Source organism: Myxine glutinosa, chromosome 14 (genome assembly GCF_964187855.1).
Source record: "Myxine glutinosa chromosome 14, kmMyxGlut1.1, whole genome shotgun sequence".
Classification (NCBI taxonomy): domain Eukaryota; kingdom Metazoa; phylum Chordata; class Myxini; order Myxiniformes; family Myxinidae; genus Myxine; species Myxine glutinosa.
The window spans coordinates 10,937,873-10,955,491 of NC_136274.1; the positions used below are offsets into that span (position 1 = coordinate 10,937,873).

The 17,619-nt window shown below is 45.6% G+C and overlaps 1 protein-coding gene across 4 annotated transcripts in view; it reads right to left on the reverse strand.

Annotated features, from left to right (window-relative positions):
* The window catches only part of TBC1D19 (TBC1 domain family member 19), a 208,673-nt gene that overhangs the window by 33,969 nt on the left and 157,085 nt on the right, over window positions 1–17,619 (reverse strand). For 3 of the 4 annotated variants that reach the window (XM_068135177.2, XM_068135179.2, XM_078768301.1), the window contains one exon: window positions 2,648–2,722. The exons of the other annotated variant lie outside the window; for it this stretch is intronic. In XM_068135177.2, coding sequence (XP_067991278.1) covers window positions 2,648–2,722 — 75 coding nt within the window. The remainder of the gene's footprint in view (window positions 1–2,647; window positions 2,723–17,619) is intronic. 4 annotated transcript variants of the gene reach the window in all.

A 17,619-nucleotide genomic window follows, 5' to 3' on the forward strand; every position in this document is an offset into this window, starting at 1 on the left:
CATAGTTAGCCCGTACCCCGCACAGTGGCACCACTCCTGTATACACATCACCACGATGGCCACAGCTCATAGTTAGCCCATACCCTGCACAGTGGCAACAATCTCTTGTATACACATCACCATGATGGCCACAGCTCATAGTTAGCCCGTCCTCTGCGCAGTGGCACCAATCTCCTGTATGCACATCACCATGATGGCCACAGCTCATAGTTAGCCCGTCCTCTGCGCAGTGGCACCAATCTCCTGTATGCACATCACCATGATGGTCACAGCCCATAGTTAGCTCGTCCTCTGCGCAGTGGCACCAATCTCCTGCATGCACATCACCATGATGGCCACAGGTCATAGTTAGCCCGTCCTCTGCGCAGTGGCACCAATCTCCTGCATGCGCATCACCATGATGGCCACAGGTCATAGTTAGCCCGTCCCCTGTGCAGTGGCACCAATCTCCTGCATGCCCATTACCATGATGGCCAAGCTCATAGTTAGCCCGTCCTCTGCGCAGTGGCACCAATCTCCTGTATGCACATCACCATGATGGCCACAGGTCATAGTTAGCCCGTACCCTGCACAGTGGAACCAATCTCATGCATGCCCATTACCATGATGGCCAAGCTCATAGTTAGCCCACGCCCTGAAAAGTGGGAGACAAGGTTTGCAATTCCGTCTGTACGTGTCGTTGGTCGTTATCTCCATATGTGGGTTTTAGAAGGTGGAATGAAGCCCTCCCAGGTCTCCAAATATGCAGTTCCGTTGTGTGTGTGTGTGTGTGTACACATGTATGAGTGTGTGTGTACACATGTATGAGTGTGTGCACGTATGTGTGTGTGTGTGTTTAAGTTGTTGTTGTTGGCTCCTATCTCCACATGTGGGTGGGTTTCAGGAGGTGGAATGGAGACCAACCAGGTCTCAAAGTTTGCACTTCTGGTGTGTGTGTGTGTGTGTACACACATGTATGAATGTGTGCACGTATGTGTGTGTTGAAGTTGTTGTTGGCTGCTATCTCCACGTGTGGGTGGGTTTCAGGAGGTGGATCGGAGGCCAACCAGGTCTCAAAGTTTCCACCTCCATTGTGTGTGTACACACATGTATGAGTGTGTGTACATATGTGTGTGTCTGTGTTTAAGTTCTTGATGTTTATGTTCAAAATATATCCACCTCCGTTGTGTGTGTCTGTTTGTTCGGGCCATAACCTTTTTGCCATTCGAGCTATTGTCTTCATATTTTCACCAATAGTGGGGCGGCTTAGCCCAAATATTCAAAAGAATTGTGCATTTTGTGATACAAGCACCAAATTTGGCACACTAGTAGACTATCATATTATGAAAAGATCTGGATATTGGGCCATCTCAGATTCAGAGATTTGATTTTTGCAAGATTTGCAGATTTTGCAAGCTGAGATTGCAACGCCAGGGACGGCCGACTCCTTCCTACGAGCTGCCCACGTCACCCCCACAAGAAGAGCTCATCAAATCACTGCAGCGGCACTGCACATCCTGCAACACCGTGCGTATGAACGCCACTGTATGACATATGCTGATGATGCAGAAGACCTGCCTGAGTTCGAAGACTGGTGTCACCAGAGAGGAGAAGACATTCCCAACTTTCAGTACTGGGCAACTGTGCTGGAACTAGAGATGTTGGTACTGGTCTACGTGCGTTCTCTGTGGCAGGCTTCATTCACGACGTACCTTGATGCCCTGATGGAACTGGTCCCATGGTTCCATGCCTTAGACCACACACACTATGCCAGGTGGGTCCCTGTTCACCTGAGGGACACGGTTGCACTCCCAATGAAGCACCCAGATGTAGCCAGAGAATTCAGGGCTGGCAACTTCACTGTACAGAAGACGAAGAAGGTGTTCTCTTCGATCCCAATCGAATCGAAATCTTGCAAAAATCAAATCTCTGAATCTGAGATGGCCCAATATCCAGATCTTTTCATAATATGATAGTCTACTAGTGTACCAAATTTGGTGCTTGTATCACAAAATGCACAACAGGTTTGCTATGCTGCTACACTACAAAGCTTACTTACGAGAATATGGAGAAGAAGAAAGAATCACCTTTTTTGAGGCCATTTTTCCCCGCAGGGCGGGGGTTGGCCTTTTTAGACACTGTGGTGCCCTTTTTGAATCAATGTTTTATGGCCGGATGCCCTTCCTGCCGCCAACCCTGTTAGTCGCCTCTTCCGACACACAGGGAATTACCAGTGAACTGGTACTCAATTTGCCGAGCTCGGAAGGATGACAGGCTGAGTCAACCCCCCTGGCGTTAATTCAGCGATCAATCGGGATTCGAACGCACGATCCTAGGATCCCAAGCCGGCACCCTTACCGCGAAGCCAACATCAGGCTGTTATGAGAATATGGAGAAGGCAAATTAATAATTTTATCAAAAGGTCAAAGTCACCTAAAATCATAAATTTTCATGAAATTGAGCTGAAATTTTAAGAATTTGCATATTGGTCACTGAATTGGTTCACCAATCAAAAGCTAGGAGCTAATTGTTGTTTTAGATCAAAAGGTCAAAGTTCCACCTTTGGTGGCGGAGGTAATTAAATGATTGGAAAGTCACAATGTCCCTAATCCCCAAACAGTCAGGCCTCATGCATGACAATAAACTACAATAATGACGAATACCTTACCTTGTAAATCAAGCTGTCCACAAGAAGCTTATTCAGAATCACAGCGGACTTCAACTGTTCAAAATGCTGCACCAGCTGGTGAAATAAAACTCACAATGAACAAGTTTCATTGGAATCACACACTTATCTATGAAGGAAATATCCTCCCCTAACCTAATTGGACAACTGTCACATGCTCATCATACCCCGTGTAATGTTTCTTCAAGTCATCACCATCGTTTTGTCATCCGAGTGGATCAGATTGATGTCTTTAAAAAATCTCCTGGACTGCATCACATGGTCTACGTACAGTGTAAGCCAACAGTGTGACGGTAATGCAACAGAGGTGATTTTTTACACACTATCAATTATTGTTTATACTCTAGAACACTATAATTAATTAATTAGTTGTTTTTTTTCACACACGAGAATTACCCCCCTCCCTCTCCCCCCCCCTGTTGGGGATTTCATACATTTGGCTTTGTTACCGGGCAGCCCTTGAGCATTTTGGGAACTGAACAGAGCCGGGCAGCACCGACCCCTCGCCTGTAATAACATAGCCTGTTGTTGAAGTTATGCAAGGCTCCGACCTTGGGCAAAGCTCAGTGGACGAGAAGGTAGCTTTTCTCTTACTAAACAGTCCACAATTGTTATGCCTTTCCTCTTATCTTTAAAGTCTCCTTCATCATTTTCTGTACAGTATATAAACCCTGGCCTTCTCTGTCCTAATTGAGAAGCTGGCCCGTTACTTGCTTATACGGCAGCTTTCCCATGTACATGTACCCCTCCCTTTCATAAATTCTCCTGTCACTGTCTGAGTTTGGTCAAATGATCATCCCTGGGGGGGTGCTGGCGGGTAAATCCCTAACACCCCCACTTTTATTATGTCTACGATGTATTTTTTTACTCTCACCAGAACATATTGCATTTGTGTCCATTTGTCTGTATGTCTGTCTGTCTGCACAGGATGTACTAATATAGGCCACAAACGCCACCTGGTAGTAGCCAGTATTACAAGTTATCGTTTTTCAAGAATAAGTGCTAATGCATTGAAGAAGAAGAAGAAGTGCTAATGCTTTGTTCACGCTGTTTCTCCGTATTCTGTTTGTTGATAATCACAATAATGAAACTATGACAAATGTGAATAACGTTGAAGCATTTTGCATCTTGAAGAAACATCCGACATATCATCACCTTGAAGGAACTGCGCTCCAACGCGAGTCGAAAGAATTGACGCGACCAAAGACGGAATTCGTCCGAGTTGCTTTATTGAAACAAAACAGCTCAGGTATTCTGACAAGCCCGTTTATCGGGCAGCAATATATATACACATTTATGTCGGGAAGTTTGCCCGGCAAAAGCTATACCGGGCATGCCCGGGTGTCAAGGGCGAGCCTTGGAAAGGCGAGTCTGGACCTGCCCGGGCGTGTTTGGCTGCGGCCTGGCAAGTCGAGGCTGGGCGTGCCCGGGTGCTCTGGGCGAGCCCTGGAAAGGCGATAGCGAGCATGCCCGGACGCTCTGGGCGAGCCCTGGAAAGGCGATAGCGGGCATGCCCGGACGCTCTGGGCGAGCCCTGAAAAGGCGATAGCGGGCATGCCCGGACGCTCTGGGCGAGCCCTGGAAAGGCGAGAGCGGGCATGCCCGGGAAAGACGAGACCGGGCGTGCCCGGGAGGTTCGGGCGTGCCCGGGAACAGTGAGTCCGGGCATGCCCGGGAGAGGCGCGTCTGGCCGTGTTCTGGCCGGTGCAAGGCGATTGTGTGCATCCAGCGGTAACCGCTACAACCTCATACAAATACAGTATGTCCTTGGGAAAGTAATATCTGAAGATATTCAGAAAAATAGATTCAAAATCAAATATAATTCACTGCCAAGAATAACTAACTTCCTCAGTAAGAAAATATTTTATTTAAATAAAAGTTTTCTAGAAATAAGAAAACAAGGAGAAAATTTCTTTTCTATCTGCAAGAAAAATACTCTCGTCGTTTTCTTGATTCAAGAAAAATGTTCTCACCTTAAGAGAATTTTAATCATTATTTTTGGCAGTGTAGCGAATAATCCGTCCTTATAGGTGGGATACTCTCCCATAACAGTGAGTCCGGGCATGCCCGGGAGAGGCGCGTCTGGCCGTGTTCTGGCCGGTGCAAGGCGATTGTGTGCATCCAGCGGTAACCGCTACACACGCCCCTCCAGAATCGACCTGCACCAGCAGGGTCAATTTAAGGGGGGTCCGGATGACCCGGCCGAAGCGACCCCTGGAGGGTCGTGGGGAGGGGTCCGACGTGGTGGTGGGTGGTCGAGCGGGGGGAACTGTGGACAGGGGGCGGCCTCGCCGCAGAGGAAGGGCCAACCGTGGTGGTCGGTCGACGTCCATGTGCGCCGGTTTGAGGCGGTCCACAGAAATCCGGTCCGGCCGGCCGCCGAAGTCGACGATGAAAGACTTGTCGCCCCGTCGCAGGACCCGGAAGGGCCCGTCGTACGGCGGCCGGAGTGGCCCCCGGTGCGCGTCATGACGCACAAAGACGTACTCCGCTGTGCGAAGCGCCGGGGGGACGTAGGACTGGGGGCCACCGTGGCGGGACGTCGGCACGGGGGCAAATCGGCGGGCGGCCTCCTGGAGGTCCGAGCGCTGGCGAGCGGCGGACCAGGGACTGGTAGCGTCAGGCACGAATTCGCCCAGGACGCGGAGCGGCTGGCCGTAGACGAGCTCGGCGGCGGACGCCTGGAGGTCTTCCTTGGGGGCCGTGCGAAGGCCCAAAAGGACCCACGGCAGCCGGTCGGCCCAACCGTCGTCCTGAAGGCCGGCCATGAGTGCGGCCTTCATGGAGCGGTGAAACCGCTCGCACAACCCGTTGGCTTGGGGGTGGTAGGCCGTGCTGCGGTGCAGCGTGACCCCCAACGAACGGGCGACCGCGCCCCAAAGCTCAGGCGTGAACTGTGGGCCGCGGTCGGACGAGATGTCCGCTGGTGCGCCGAAGCGCGCGACCCAGGTGGCGATGAACGCCTGCGCCACGTCGGCGGTGGTGGTGGAGGCGAGGGGCACGGCCTCCGGCCACCTGGTGGTCCTGTCCACCATGGTGAGCAGGTGGGTGAACCCCCGCGAGGGGGGCAGGGGACGCACCAGGTCCACGTGGACGTGGTCGAAACGCTGTTCAGGCACGGCGAAAGGTGCCAGCGGGGCCTGGGTGTGGCGGTGGACCTTGACCCGCTGGCAGGCCGTGCAGGCGTTGGCCCAGTCGCGGATGTTTCGTCGAAGGCCGTGCCAGACGAAACGCGCCGACACCAGCTTCTGAGAAGCTTTCCGGCCCGGGTGAGAAAGGCTGTGGATGGAGGCGAAGATGCGGCGCTGCCAGGAAACGGGCACGATGGGGCGAGGCTGGCCCTGGGAGACGTCGCAGAGCAGGATGGTGCCCGCGAAGGGAATGTCGGCCAGGCAGAGGCCCGTGTCCGCCGCACGGAGTGCCTGCACCGAGGCGTCGGTGGTCTGGTCGGCCGCCATGAGCGCGAAGTCCACGCCGAGGTGGACCGCGTTCGCGCTGGCCCAAGACAGTCGGCCACGGCGTTGTCTTTGCCGGCGACGTGCCGGATGTCCGTGGTGAACTCCGACACGGCGGAGAGGTGGCGCTGCTGGCGGGCCGACCACGGCTCCGTGACCTTAGCCATTGCGTAGACCAACGGCTTGTGGTCGACGAAAGCCGTGAACGGGTGGCCCTACAGGAGGTGTCGGAAATGGCGAACGGCCAGGAATAGCCCGAGCAGCTCGCGGTCGAACGTGCTGTAGTTTAACTCGTTCGGCCGGAGTTGCCGGCTGAAAAAAGCGAGTGGCTGCCAAACCCCGTCCACCCATTGCTCATGGACGGCGCCCACCGCGTAGTTGGAGGCGTCCGTAGTGAGGGCAATGGGCGCGTTGAGCACCGGGTGAGCCAGCAGCGTTGCGTCGGCGAGGGCCCGTTTGGCGCTGGCGAAGGCCGCGTCCATGGCCGCGGACCAAACAATGTCATGCTTGGCCGGCTTGCCCCGGAGGGCTTCGTAAAGGGGCCGCATGAGCTGAGCAGCGCGGGGCACGAATCGGTGATAAAAATTCACCATGCCGAGGAACTCTTGGAGGGCCTTGATGGAACGGGGACGCGGGAACGTGGTGATGGCCTCGACCTTGGTCGGCAGCGGCACGGCCCCGGTCTTGGTGATGCGGTGGCCCAAAAAGTCAACGGTCGTCGCGCCGAAGTGGCATTTGACCGGGTTGACAATTAAGCCGTGCTCGCTGAGACGACCGAACAATGTTCGGAGGTGGAGGAGGTGCTCGGCGCGGGACGTGCTGGCGACGAGGATATCGTCCAGATAGACGAAAAGAAACGGCAGGTCGCGCAGCACGCCGTCCATCAAGCGCTGGAACGCCTGGGCCGCGTTCTTGAGGCCAAACGGCATCCGCAAAAATTCGAACAGGCCGAACGGCGTGATGACGGCCGTCTTCGGGACGTCGGTCGCCCGGACAGGTACCTGGTGGTAGCCCCGTATCAGGTCAATTTTCGAAAAGATGACCCGTCCCGCCAAACGGGCGGAAAAGTCCTGAATATGCGGGATCGGGTACCTGTCGGGGGTGGTAGCGTCGTTGAGACGGCGGTAGTCGCCACACGGGCGCCATCCACCCCCCGGCTTTGGCACGATGTGCAGTGGCGAGGCCCACGCGCTATCGGAGCGCCGCACGATGCCGAGGTGCTCCAACGCGTCGAACTCGGCCTTCGCCACGGCGAGCTTGGCCGGGTCGAGGCGGCGGGCCCTGGCGTAGACCGGCGGGCCCGTAGTGGGTATGTGGTGCTCAATCCCGTGCCGCACCGCGACGGCCGAAAACGTCGGCCGCGTGAGGGCCGGGAATTCCGCGAGCAGGCGAGCGAACTCGTTCGCTGCCGGGAGGGCGCACGCCAGTTCGGTCGGCGCGGAGCTGCTCATCGTGCACGCCAGGGAGCTGAAGGTCTCAGCGTTGACAAGGCGACGACGTTTGACGTCGACCAGCAGCCCATGCGCGCAGAGGAAGTCGGCGCCGAGCAAAGCCATGGGGACGCAGGCGGTCACAAAAGTCCATTGAAAACGCTGGCTGCCGAAGCAGAGGGTGACGACGCGTGGGCCGAAAGTGCGTATGGCCGAGCCATTAGCAGCGACCAAAGAGGGGCCGCAAACGGCGTCCCGCCTGTCCTGCTCAGAGGCGGGTATGACGCTCAGTTTGGCACCGGTGTCACACAGGAAACGCCGCCTAGACGCTTTGTCCCGAATAAACAGCAAGTTGCCCGAGTGGCCGGCGCTCATGGCTGGGAATGAACGCCGGCCCGGCCGTTTCCCGACCTGCCGAAAGTGCACGGGGGCCGGCACGTCCGAGCCTTGTGTCCGAACCTGGCGTGGTAATAACACCACGCCCGGTCAGGTGGAGGCCCCGGCCGTCGTGTCGGAAGCGGGCGGTGCGGCGTGGCGGCCGCCAGTTGCACCGGCAGTTCGGCCTCCAACCGCGCAGGGCGCTCGGGCGTCGTGGGCGTCGCCTCGGACGGCGGTGGGCTCCAGGTAACCGCGCCGATGTGCTGGCCCGCCGAGGAGATCTTATCGGCTTCCCTGGCGAGGGCGCGGGAATCCGTGATCAACGTGCCAGCCAGGGCGAGGCGTACCGGGTGAGGCAGCTGGCGAAGGAACAGCTCGCGGAACAGAAAATCCGGAGAGTGCTCACCGAGCAACGAGAGCATATAGTCCATGCGCTCTGACGGGCGCGTGTCGCCGAGCTCGGGCAGAGCGAGCAGGCGCCGTGCGCGTGCTGCCGGTGAGAGGGCGAAAGCGTCGAGGAGGAGTGTCTTCAGCGCGTCGTATTTGTCAGCAGCCGGCGGGTGCTCGAGGAGGCTCAAGGCGCGGGCCGCGGTGGCGGAACCGAGCGCCGCCACAACATGGTGGAAGCGGGTGTCGTCCGCGGTGATGCCTCGCAGGGCGAACTGAGAGTCCGCCTGAGCGAACCAAACAGCCGCGTGAGCCTCCCAGAAGGTAGGCAGTTTAAGCGTCACTGCCGTATCCATGTCGGTAGGTCACCAATGAAGGAACTGCGCTCCAACGCGAGTCGAAAGAATTGACGCGACCAAAGACGGAATTCGTCCGAGTTGCTTTATTGAAACAAAACAGCTCAGGTATTCTGACAAGCCCGTTTATCGGGCAGCAATATATATACACATTTATGTCGGGAAGTTTGCCCGGCAAAAGCTATACCGGGCATGCCCGGGTGTCAAGGGCGAGCCTTGGAAAGGCGAGTCTGGACCTGCCCGGGCGTGTTTGGCTGCGGCCTGGCAAGTCGAGGCTGGGTGTGCCCGGGCGCTCTGGGCGAGCCCTGGAAAGGCGATAGCGGGCATGCCCGGACGCTCTGGGCGAGCCCTCGAAAGGCGAGAGCGGGCATGCCCGGGAAAGACGAGACCGGGCGTGCCCGGGAGGTTCGGGCGTGCCCGGGAACAGTGAGTCCGGGCATGCCCGGGAGAGGCGCGTCTGGCCGTGTTCTGGCCGGTGCAAGGCGATTGTGTGCATCCAGCGGTAACCGCTACAACCTCATACAAATACAGTATGTCCTTGGGAAAGTAATATCTGAAGATATTCAGAAAAATAGATTCAAAATCAAATATAATTCACTGCCATGAATAACTAACTTCCTCAGTAAGAAAATATTTTATTTAAATAAAAGTTTTCTAGAAATAAGAAAACAAGGAGCAAATTTCTTTTCTATCTGCAAGAAAAATACTCTCGTCGTTTTCTTGATTCAAGAAAAATGTTCTCACCTTAAGAGAATTTTAATCATTATTTTTGGCAGTGTAGCGAATAATCCGTCCTTATAGGTGGGATACTCTCCCAGAATTGGCGTATTTTAGTATGACTTGTCATACCCCTCCTACTGGCGCCATGTCATACATATTTAACATTTAATTTTAATATCTAATACGAGTTTCCTTCCAAGGAACTTGAAGACAGAAAGGTGACATTAGGCCCATCAACCCTGCATAATGGTTACTAACCAATGGTTGTTTGTCCGTACTCTATCCTTTACAAATGCTGCAGTGGTTCGGGTGCAGGCTGTGGCTGCTGGTTGCATCACTTTCTGGGGGTACGGCTGCCGCTGATGCAATGCCTCTCTGTAACCATTCATCTGGTACTCACTTTGCTTACCTCGGAAGGATGACAGGCTGAGTCAGCCCACCTGGTCTTAATTCAACGGCATGACAGGGGCTCAAACGCAGGACCCCAAGATCTCAAGCCAGCCACCTTAACCGCAAGGCCAACACCATGGCTTTTACAAATGCTGAGCATGGTCTTTGGTATGACTCGGCTGGGGTTCGAACCACCGACCTCCCAGATTCAAACCAAACAGCCCACTCTAACCATTATGCCACAGATTTACATCTACAGACAAAATTGAGGTCCTCCCCACCACCCGAACTATGAATTCCCTTTATTCCTTCACTCCATCCCATCTCCCCCACTTTCTGAACACATCCAGACAGAATACAATCACCAGTTTTCAATTCATTTTGTCCAGCGGTTCAGGCGTGCATACAATTCAAACAGGAGACACTTCTCCAATTGTGGTATTTATATAATAGGATCCAATGTTTGCGTGTCAGTTTTGCATCTCCTCCCAAACCACTGGTCCCACAAAGTTTAAAATGGTAGCATACTAATAAAGAAGGAACAAGTGGATGCTGGGAGAAAGATGATCTATAAAATGGCTCGTGGCAGAGATGAGGATATTTTAGTTAGGTCGGTCTCTTAACTGCCACTGGTAACATGTAACCCACTGCTACCTGCCGCATGGTCGGGTAGTCGGCGACTAAACTGACTACCCTCACTGGCTTGCCAGTGGGGAGGGTGACTGTGACACCCTGCAGGACCAAAAACAATACCTGTCAACGGGCGGATGAGCTCCCTTCATGAGCCAGCGGCCATCCAGTAAGGAGACGGTGTCTCCTAAAAAACACCCATCCGACTGGACCGGTTTTTTAGGTAGAAGGTTGTCGACGGCAACCGCTCAAGGTAGTAAGTACTACCGCTCGGACTAAGGAGCGTTAAAGTGGTGCCCGGAATTATCTTATAAAGTCTCCGTGTCAGAAATGCTGGTCTTACTTTCTGTCTCACTCAAACTATAGTTACCGGACTAGCTTCAACCTCTCTTCTTGCAAACAAACATCATGCACTATTCATCATACACTATTCATCATGCACTTTTCATCATGCACTATTCATCACACACTTTTCATCATGCACTATTCATCACACACTTTTCATCATACACTATTCATCATGCACGATTCATCATGCACTTTTCATCATGCACTATTCATCACACACTTTTCATCATGCACTATTCATCACACACTTTTCATCATACACTTTTCATCATACACTATTCATCATGCACTATTCTATTCATCACACACTTTTCATCATACACTATTCATCATACACTATTCATCATACACTATTCATCACACACTTTTCATCATACACTATTCATCATGCACTATTCATCATAGACTTTTCATCATACACTATTCATCATACACTATTCATCATACACTATTCATCATACACTATTCATCACACACTATTCATCATACACGATTCATCACACACTTTTCATCATACACGATTCATCATACACTATTCATCACACACTTTTCATCATACACTATTCATCATACACTTTTCATCATACACTATTCATCATAGACTATTCATCATACACTTTTCATCATACACTTTTCATCATACACTATTCATCATACACTTTTCATCATACACTTTTCATCATACACTATTCACCATACACTTTTCATCATACACTATTCATCATACACTATTCACCATACACTATTCATCATACACTATTCACCATACACTATTCATCATACACTTTTCATCACACACTTTTCACCATACACTATTCACCATACACTATTCATCATACACTTTTCATCATACACTATTCACCATACACTATTCATCATACACTATTCACCATACACTATTCATCATACACTTTTCATCACACACTATTCATCATACACTATTCACCATACACTATTCATCATACACTATTCATCATACACTATTCACCATACACTATTCATCATACACTTTTCATCATACACTATTCACCATACACTATTCACCATACACTATTCATCATACACTATTCATCATACACTATTCACCATACACTATTCATCATACACTATTCACCATACACTATTCATCATACACTTTTCATCACACACTTTTCATCATACACTATTCATCATACACTATTCACCATACACTTTTCATCATACACTTTTCATCATACACTATTCACCATACACTATTCATCATACACTTTTCATCATACACTTTTCATCATACACTTTTCATCATACACTATTCACCATACACTATTCATCATACACTATTCATCATACACTATTCATCACGCACTTTTCATCATACACTATTCATCACGCACTTTTCACCATACACTATTCATCACGCACTTTTCATCATACACTATTCATCACGCACTTTTCATCATACACTATTCATCACGCACTTTTCACCATACACTATTCATCACGCACTTTTCATCATACACTATTCATCATACACTATTCATCATACACTATTCATCATGCACTATTCATCATGCACTATTCATCATACACTTTTCATCATACACTATTCACCATACACTATTCATCATACACTATTCATCACACACTTCTCATCATACACGATTCATCATACACTATTCATCATACACTATTCATCATACACTATTCATCACACACTTCTCATCATACACTATTCATCATACACTATTCACCATACACTATTCATCATACACTATTCATCATACACTATTCACCATACACTTTTCATCATACACTTTTCATCATACACTATTCACCATACACTATTCATCATACACTTTTCATCATGCACTATTCATCATACACTTTTCATCATACACTATTCATCATACACTATTCATCATACACTTTTCATCACACACTTTTCATCATACACTATTCATCATACACTTTTCATCATACACTATTCACCATACACTTTTCATCATACACTATTCACCATACACTATTCATCATACACTTTTCATCACACACTTTTCATCATACACTATTCACCATACACTTTTCATCATACACTTTTCATCACACACTTTTCATCATACACTATTCACCATACACTATTCATCATACACTATTCATCATACACTATTCATCATACACTATTCATCATACACTTTTCATCATACACTTTTCATCATACACTATTCATCATACACTATTCACCATACACTTTTCATCATACACTTTTCATCATACACTATTCATCATACACTATTCACCATACACTTTTCATCATACACTTTTCATCATACACTATTCATCATACACTATTCACCATACACTTTTCATCATACACTTTTCATCATACACTATTCACCATACACTATTCATCATACACTTTTCATCATACACTATTCATCATACACTTTTCATCATACACTTTTCATCATACACTATTCACCATACACTATTCATCATACACTATTCATCATACACTATTCATCATACACTTTTCATCATACACTATTCACCATACACTATTCATCATACACTTTTCATCATACACTATTCACCATACACTATTCATCATACACTATTCATCACACACTTCTCATCATACACGATTCATCATACACTATTCATCATACACTATTCATCATACACTATTCATCACACACTTCTCATCATACACTATTCATCATACACTATTCACCATACACTATTCATCATACACTATTCATCATACACTATTCATCATACACTATTCACCATACACTTTTCATCATACACTATTCACCATACACTATTCATCATACACTTTTCATCATACACTATTCATCATACACTTTTCATCATACACTATTCATCATACACTATTCATCATACACTTTTCATCACACACTTTTCATCATACACTATTCACCATACACTATTCATCATACACTTTTCATCATACACTATTCATCATACACTTTTCATCATACACTTTTCATCATACACTATTCACCATACACTATTCATCATACACTTTTCATCACACACTTTTCATCATACACTATTCACCATACACTTTTCATCACACACTTTTCATCATACACTATTCACCATACACTATTCATCATACACTATTCATCATACACTATTCATCATACACTATTCATCATACACTTTTCATCATCCACTTTTCATCATACACTATTCATCATACACTATTCACCATACACTTTTCATCATACACTTTTCATCATACACTATTCATCATACACTATTCATCATACACTATTCACCATACACTTTCAATCATACACTTTTCATCATACACTATTCATCATACACTATTCACCATACACTTTTCATCATACACTTTTCATCATACACTATTCACCATACACTATTCATCATACACTTTTCATCATACACTATTCATCATACACTATTCATCATACACTTTTCATCACACACTTTTCATCATACACTATTCACCATACACTATTCATCATACACTTTTCATCATACACTATTCACCATACAATTTTCATCATACACTTTTCATCATACACTATTCACCATACACTATTCATCATACACTTTTCATCACACACTTTTCATCATACACTATTCACCATACACTATTCATCATACACTTTTCATCACACACTTTTCATCATACACTATTCACCATACACTATTCATCATACACTATTCATCATACACTATTCATCATACACTATTCATCATACACTATTCATCATACACTATTCATCATACACTTTTCATCATACACTTTTCATCACACACTTTTCATCATACACTTTTCATCATACACTTTTCATCACACACTTTCATCATACACTATTCACCATACACTATTCATCATACACTATTCATCATACACTATTCACCATACACTATTCATTATACACTATTCATCACACACTATTCACCATACACTATTCATCATACACTTTTCATCATACACTATTCACCATACACTATTCATCATACACTATTCACCATACACTATTCATCATACACTTTTCATCACACACTTTTCACCATACACTATTCACCATACACTATTCATCATACACTTTTCATCATACACTATTCACCATACACTATTCATCATACACTATTCACCATACACTATTCATCATACACTTTACATCACACACTATTCATCATACACTATTCACCATACACTATTCATCATACACTATTCATCACACACTTTTCATCATACACTATTCACCATACACTATTCATCATACACTTTTCATCATACACTATTCACCATACACTATTCATCATACACTATTCATCATACACTATTCACCATACACTATTCATCATACACTTTTCACCATACATTATTCATCATACACTTTTCATCACACACTTTTCATCATACACTATTCACCATACACTATTCATCATACACTATTCATCATACACTATTCACCATACACTATTCATCATACACTTTTCATCATACACTATTCACCATACACTATTCATCATACACTATTCATCACACACTTCTCATCATACACTATTCATCATACACTATTCATCATACACTATTCATCACACACTTCTCATCATACACTATTCATCATACACTATTCACCATACACTATTCATCATACACTATTCATCATACACTATTCATCATACACTATTCACCATACACTTTTCATCATACACTTTTCATCATACACTATTCACCATACACTATTCATCATACACTTTTCATCATGCACTATTCATCATACACTTTTCATCATACACTATTCATCATACACTATTCATCATACACTATTCATCATACACTTTTCATCACACACTTTTCATCATACACTATTCACCATACACTATTCATCATACACTTTTCATCATACACTATTCACCATACACTTTTCATCAAACACTATTCACCATACACTATTCATCATACACTTTTCATCACACACTTTTCATCATACACTATTCACCATACACTTTTCATCATACACTTTTCATCACACACTTTTCATCATACACTATTCACCATACACTATTCATCATACACTATTCATCATACACTATTCATCATACACTATTCGTCATACACTTTTCATCATACACTTTTCATCATACACTATTCATCATACACTATTCACCATACACTTTTCATCATACACTTTTCATCATACACTATTCATCATACACTATTCACCATACACTTTTCATCATACACTTTTCATCATACACTATTCACCATACACTTTTCATCATACACTTTTCACCATACACTATTCACCATACACTTTTCATCATACACTATTCACCATACACTATTCATCATACACTATTCATCATACACTATTCATCATACACTTTTCATCATACACTATTCACCATACACTATTCATCATACACTTTTCATCATACACTATTCACCATACACTATTCATCATACACTATTCATCACACACTTATCATACACGATTCATCATACACTATTCATCATACACTATTCATCATACACTATTCATCACACACTTCTCATCATACACTATTCATCATACACTATTCACCATACACTATTCATCATACACTATTCATCATACACTATTCATCATACACTATTCACCATACACTTTTCATCATACACTTTTCATCATACACTATTCACCATACACTATTCATCATACACTTTTCATCATACACTATTCACCATACACTATTCATCATACACTATTCATCATACACTATTCATCATACACTTTTCATCATACACTATTCACCATACACTATTCATCATACACTTTTCATCATACACTATTCACCATACACTATTCATCATACACTATTCATCACACACTTCTCATCATACACGATTCATCATACACTATTCATCATACACTATTCATCACACACTTCTCATCATACACTATTCACCATACACTATTAATCATACACTATTCATCATACACTATTCATCATACACTATTCACCATACACTTTTCATCATACACTTTTCATCATACACTATTCACCATACACTATTCATCATACACTTTTCATCATACACTATTCATCATACACTTTTCATCATACACTATTCATCATACACTATTCATCATACACTTTTCATCACACACTTTTCATCATACACTATTCACCATACACTATTCATCATACACTTTTCATCATACACTATTCATCATACACTTTTCATCATACACTTTTCATCATACACTATTCACCATACACTATTCATCATACACTTTTCATCACACACTTTTCATCATACACTATTCACCATACACTTTTCATCATACACTTTTCATCACACACTTTTCATCATACACTATTCACCATACACTATCCATCATACACTATTCATCATACACTATTCATCATACACTATTCATCATACACTTTTCATCATACACTTTTCATCATACACTATTCATCATACACTATTCACCATACACTTTTCATCATACACTTTTCATCATACACTATTCATCATACACTATTCACCATACACTTTTAATCATACACTTTTCATCATACACTATTCATCATACACTATTCATCATACACTTTTCATCATACACTATTCACCATACACTATTCATCATACACTTTTCATCATACACTATTCATCATACACTATTCATCATACACTTTTCATCACACACTTTTCATCATACACTTTTCATCATACACTATTCACCATACACTATTCATCATACACTATTCATCATACACTTTTCATCATACACTATTCATCATACACTATTCATCATACACTTTTCATCACACACTTTTCATCATACACTTTTCATCATACACTATTCACCATACACTAT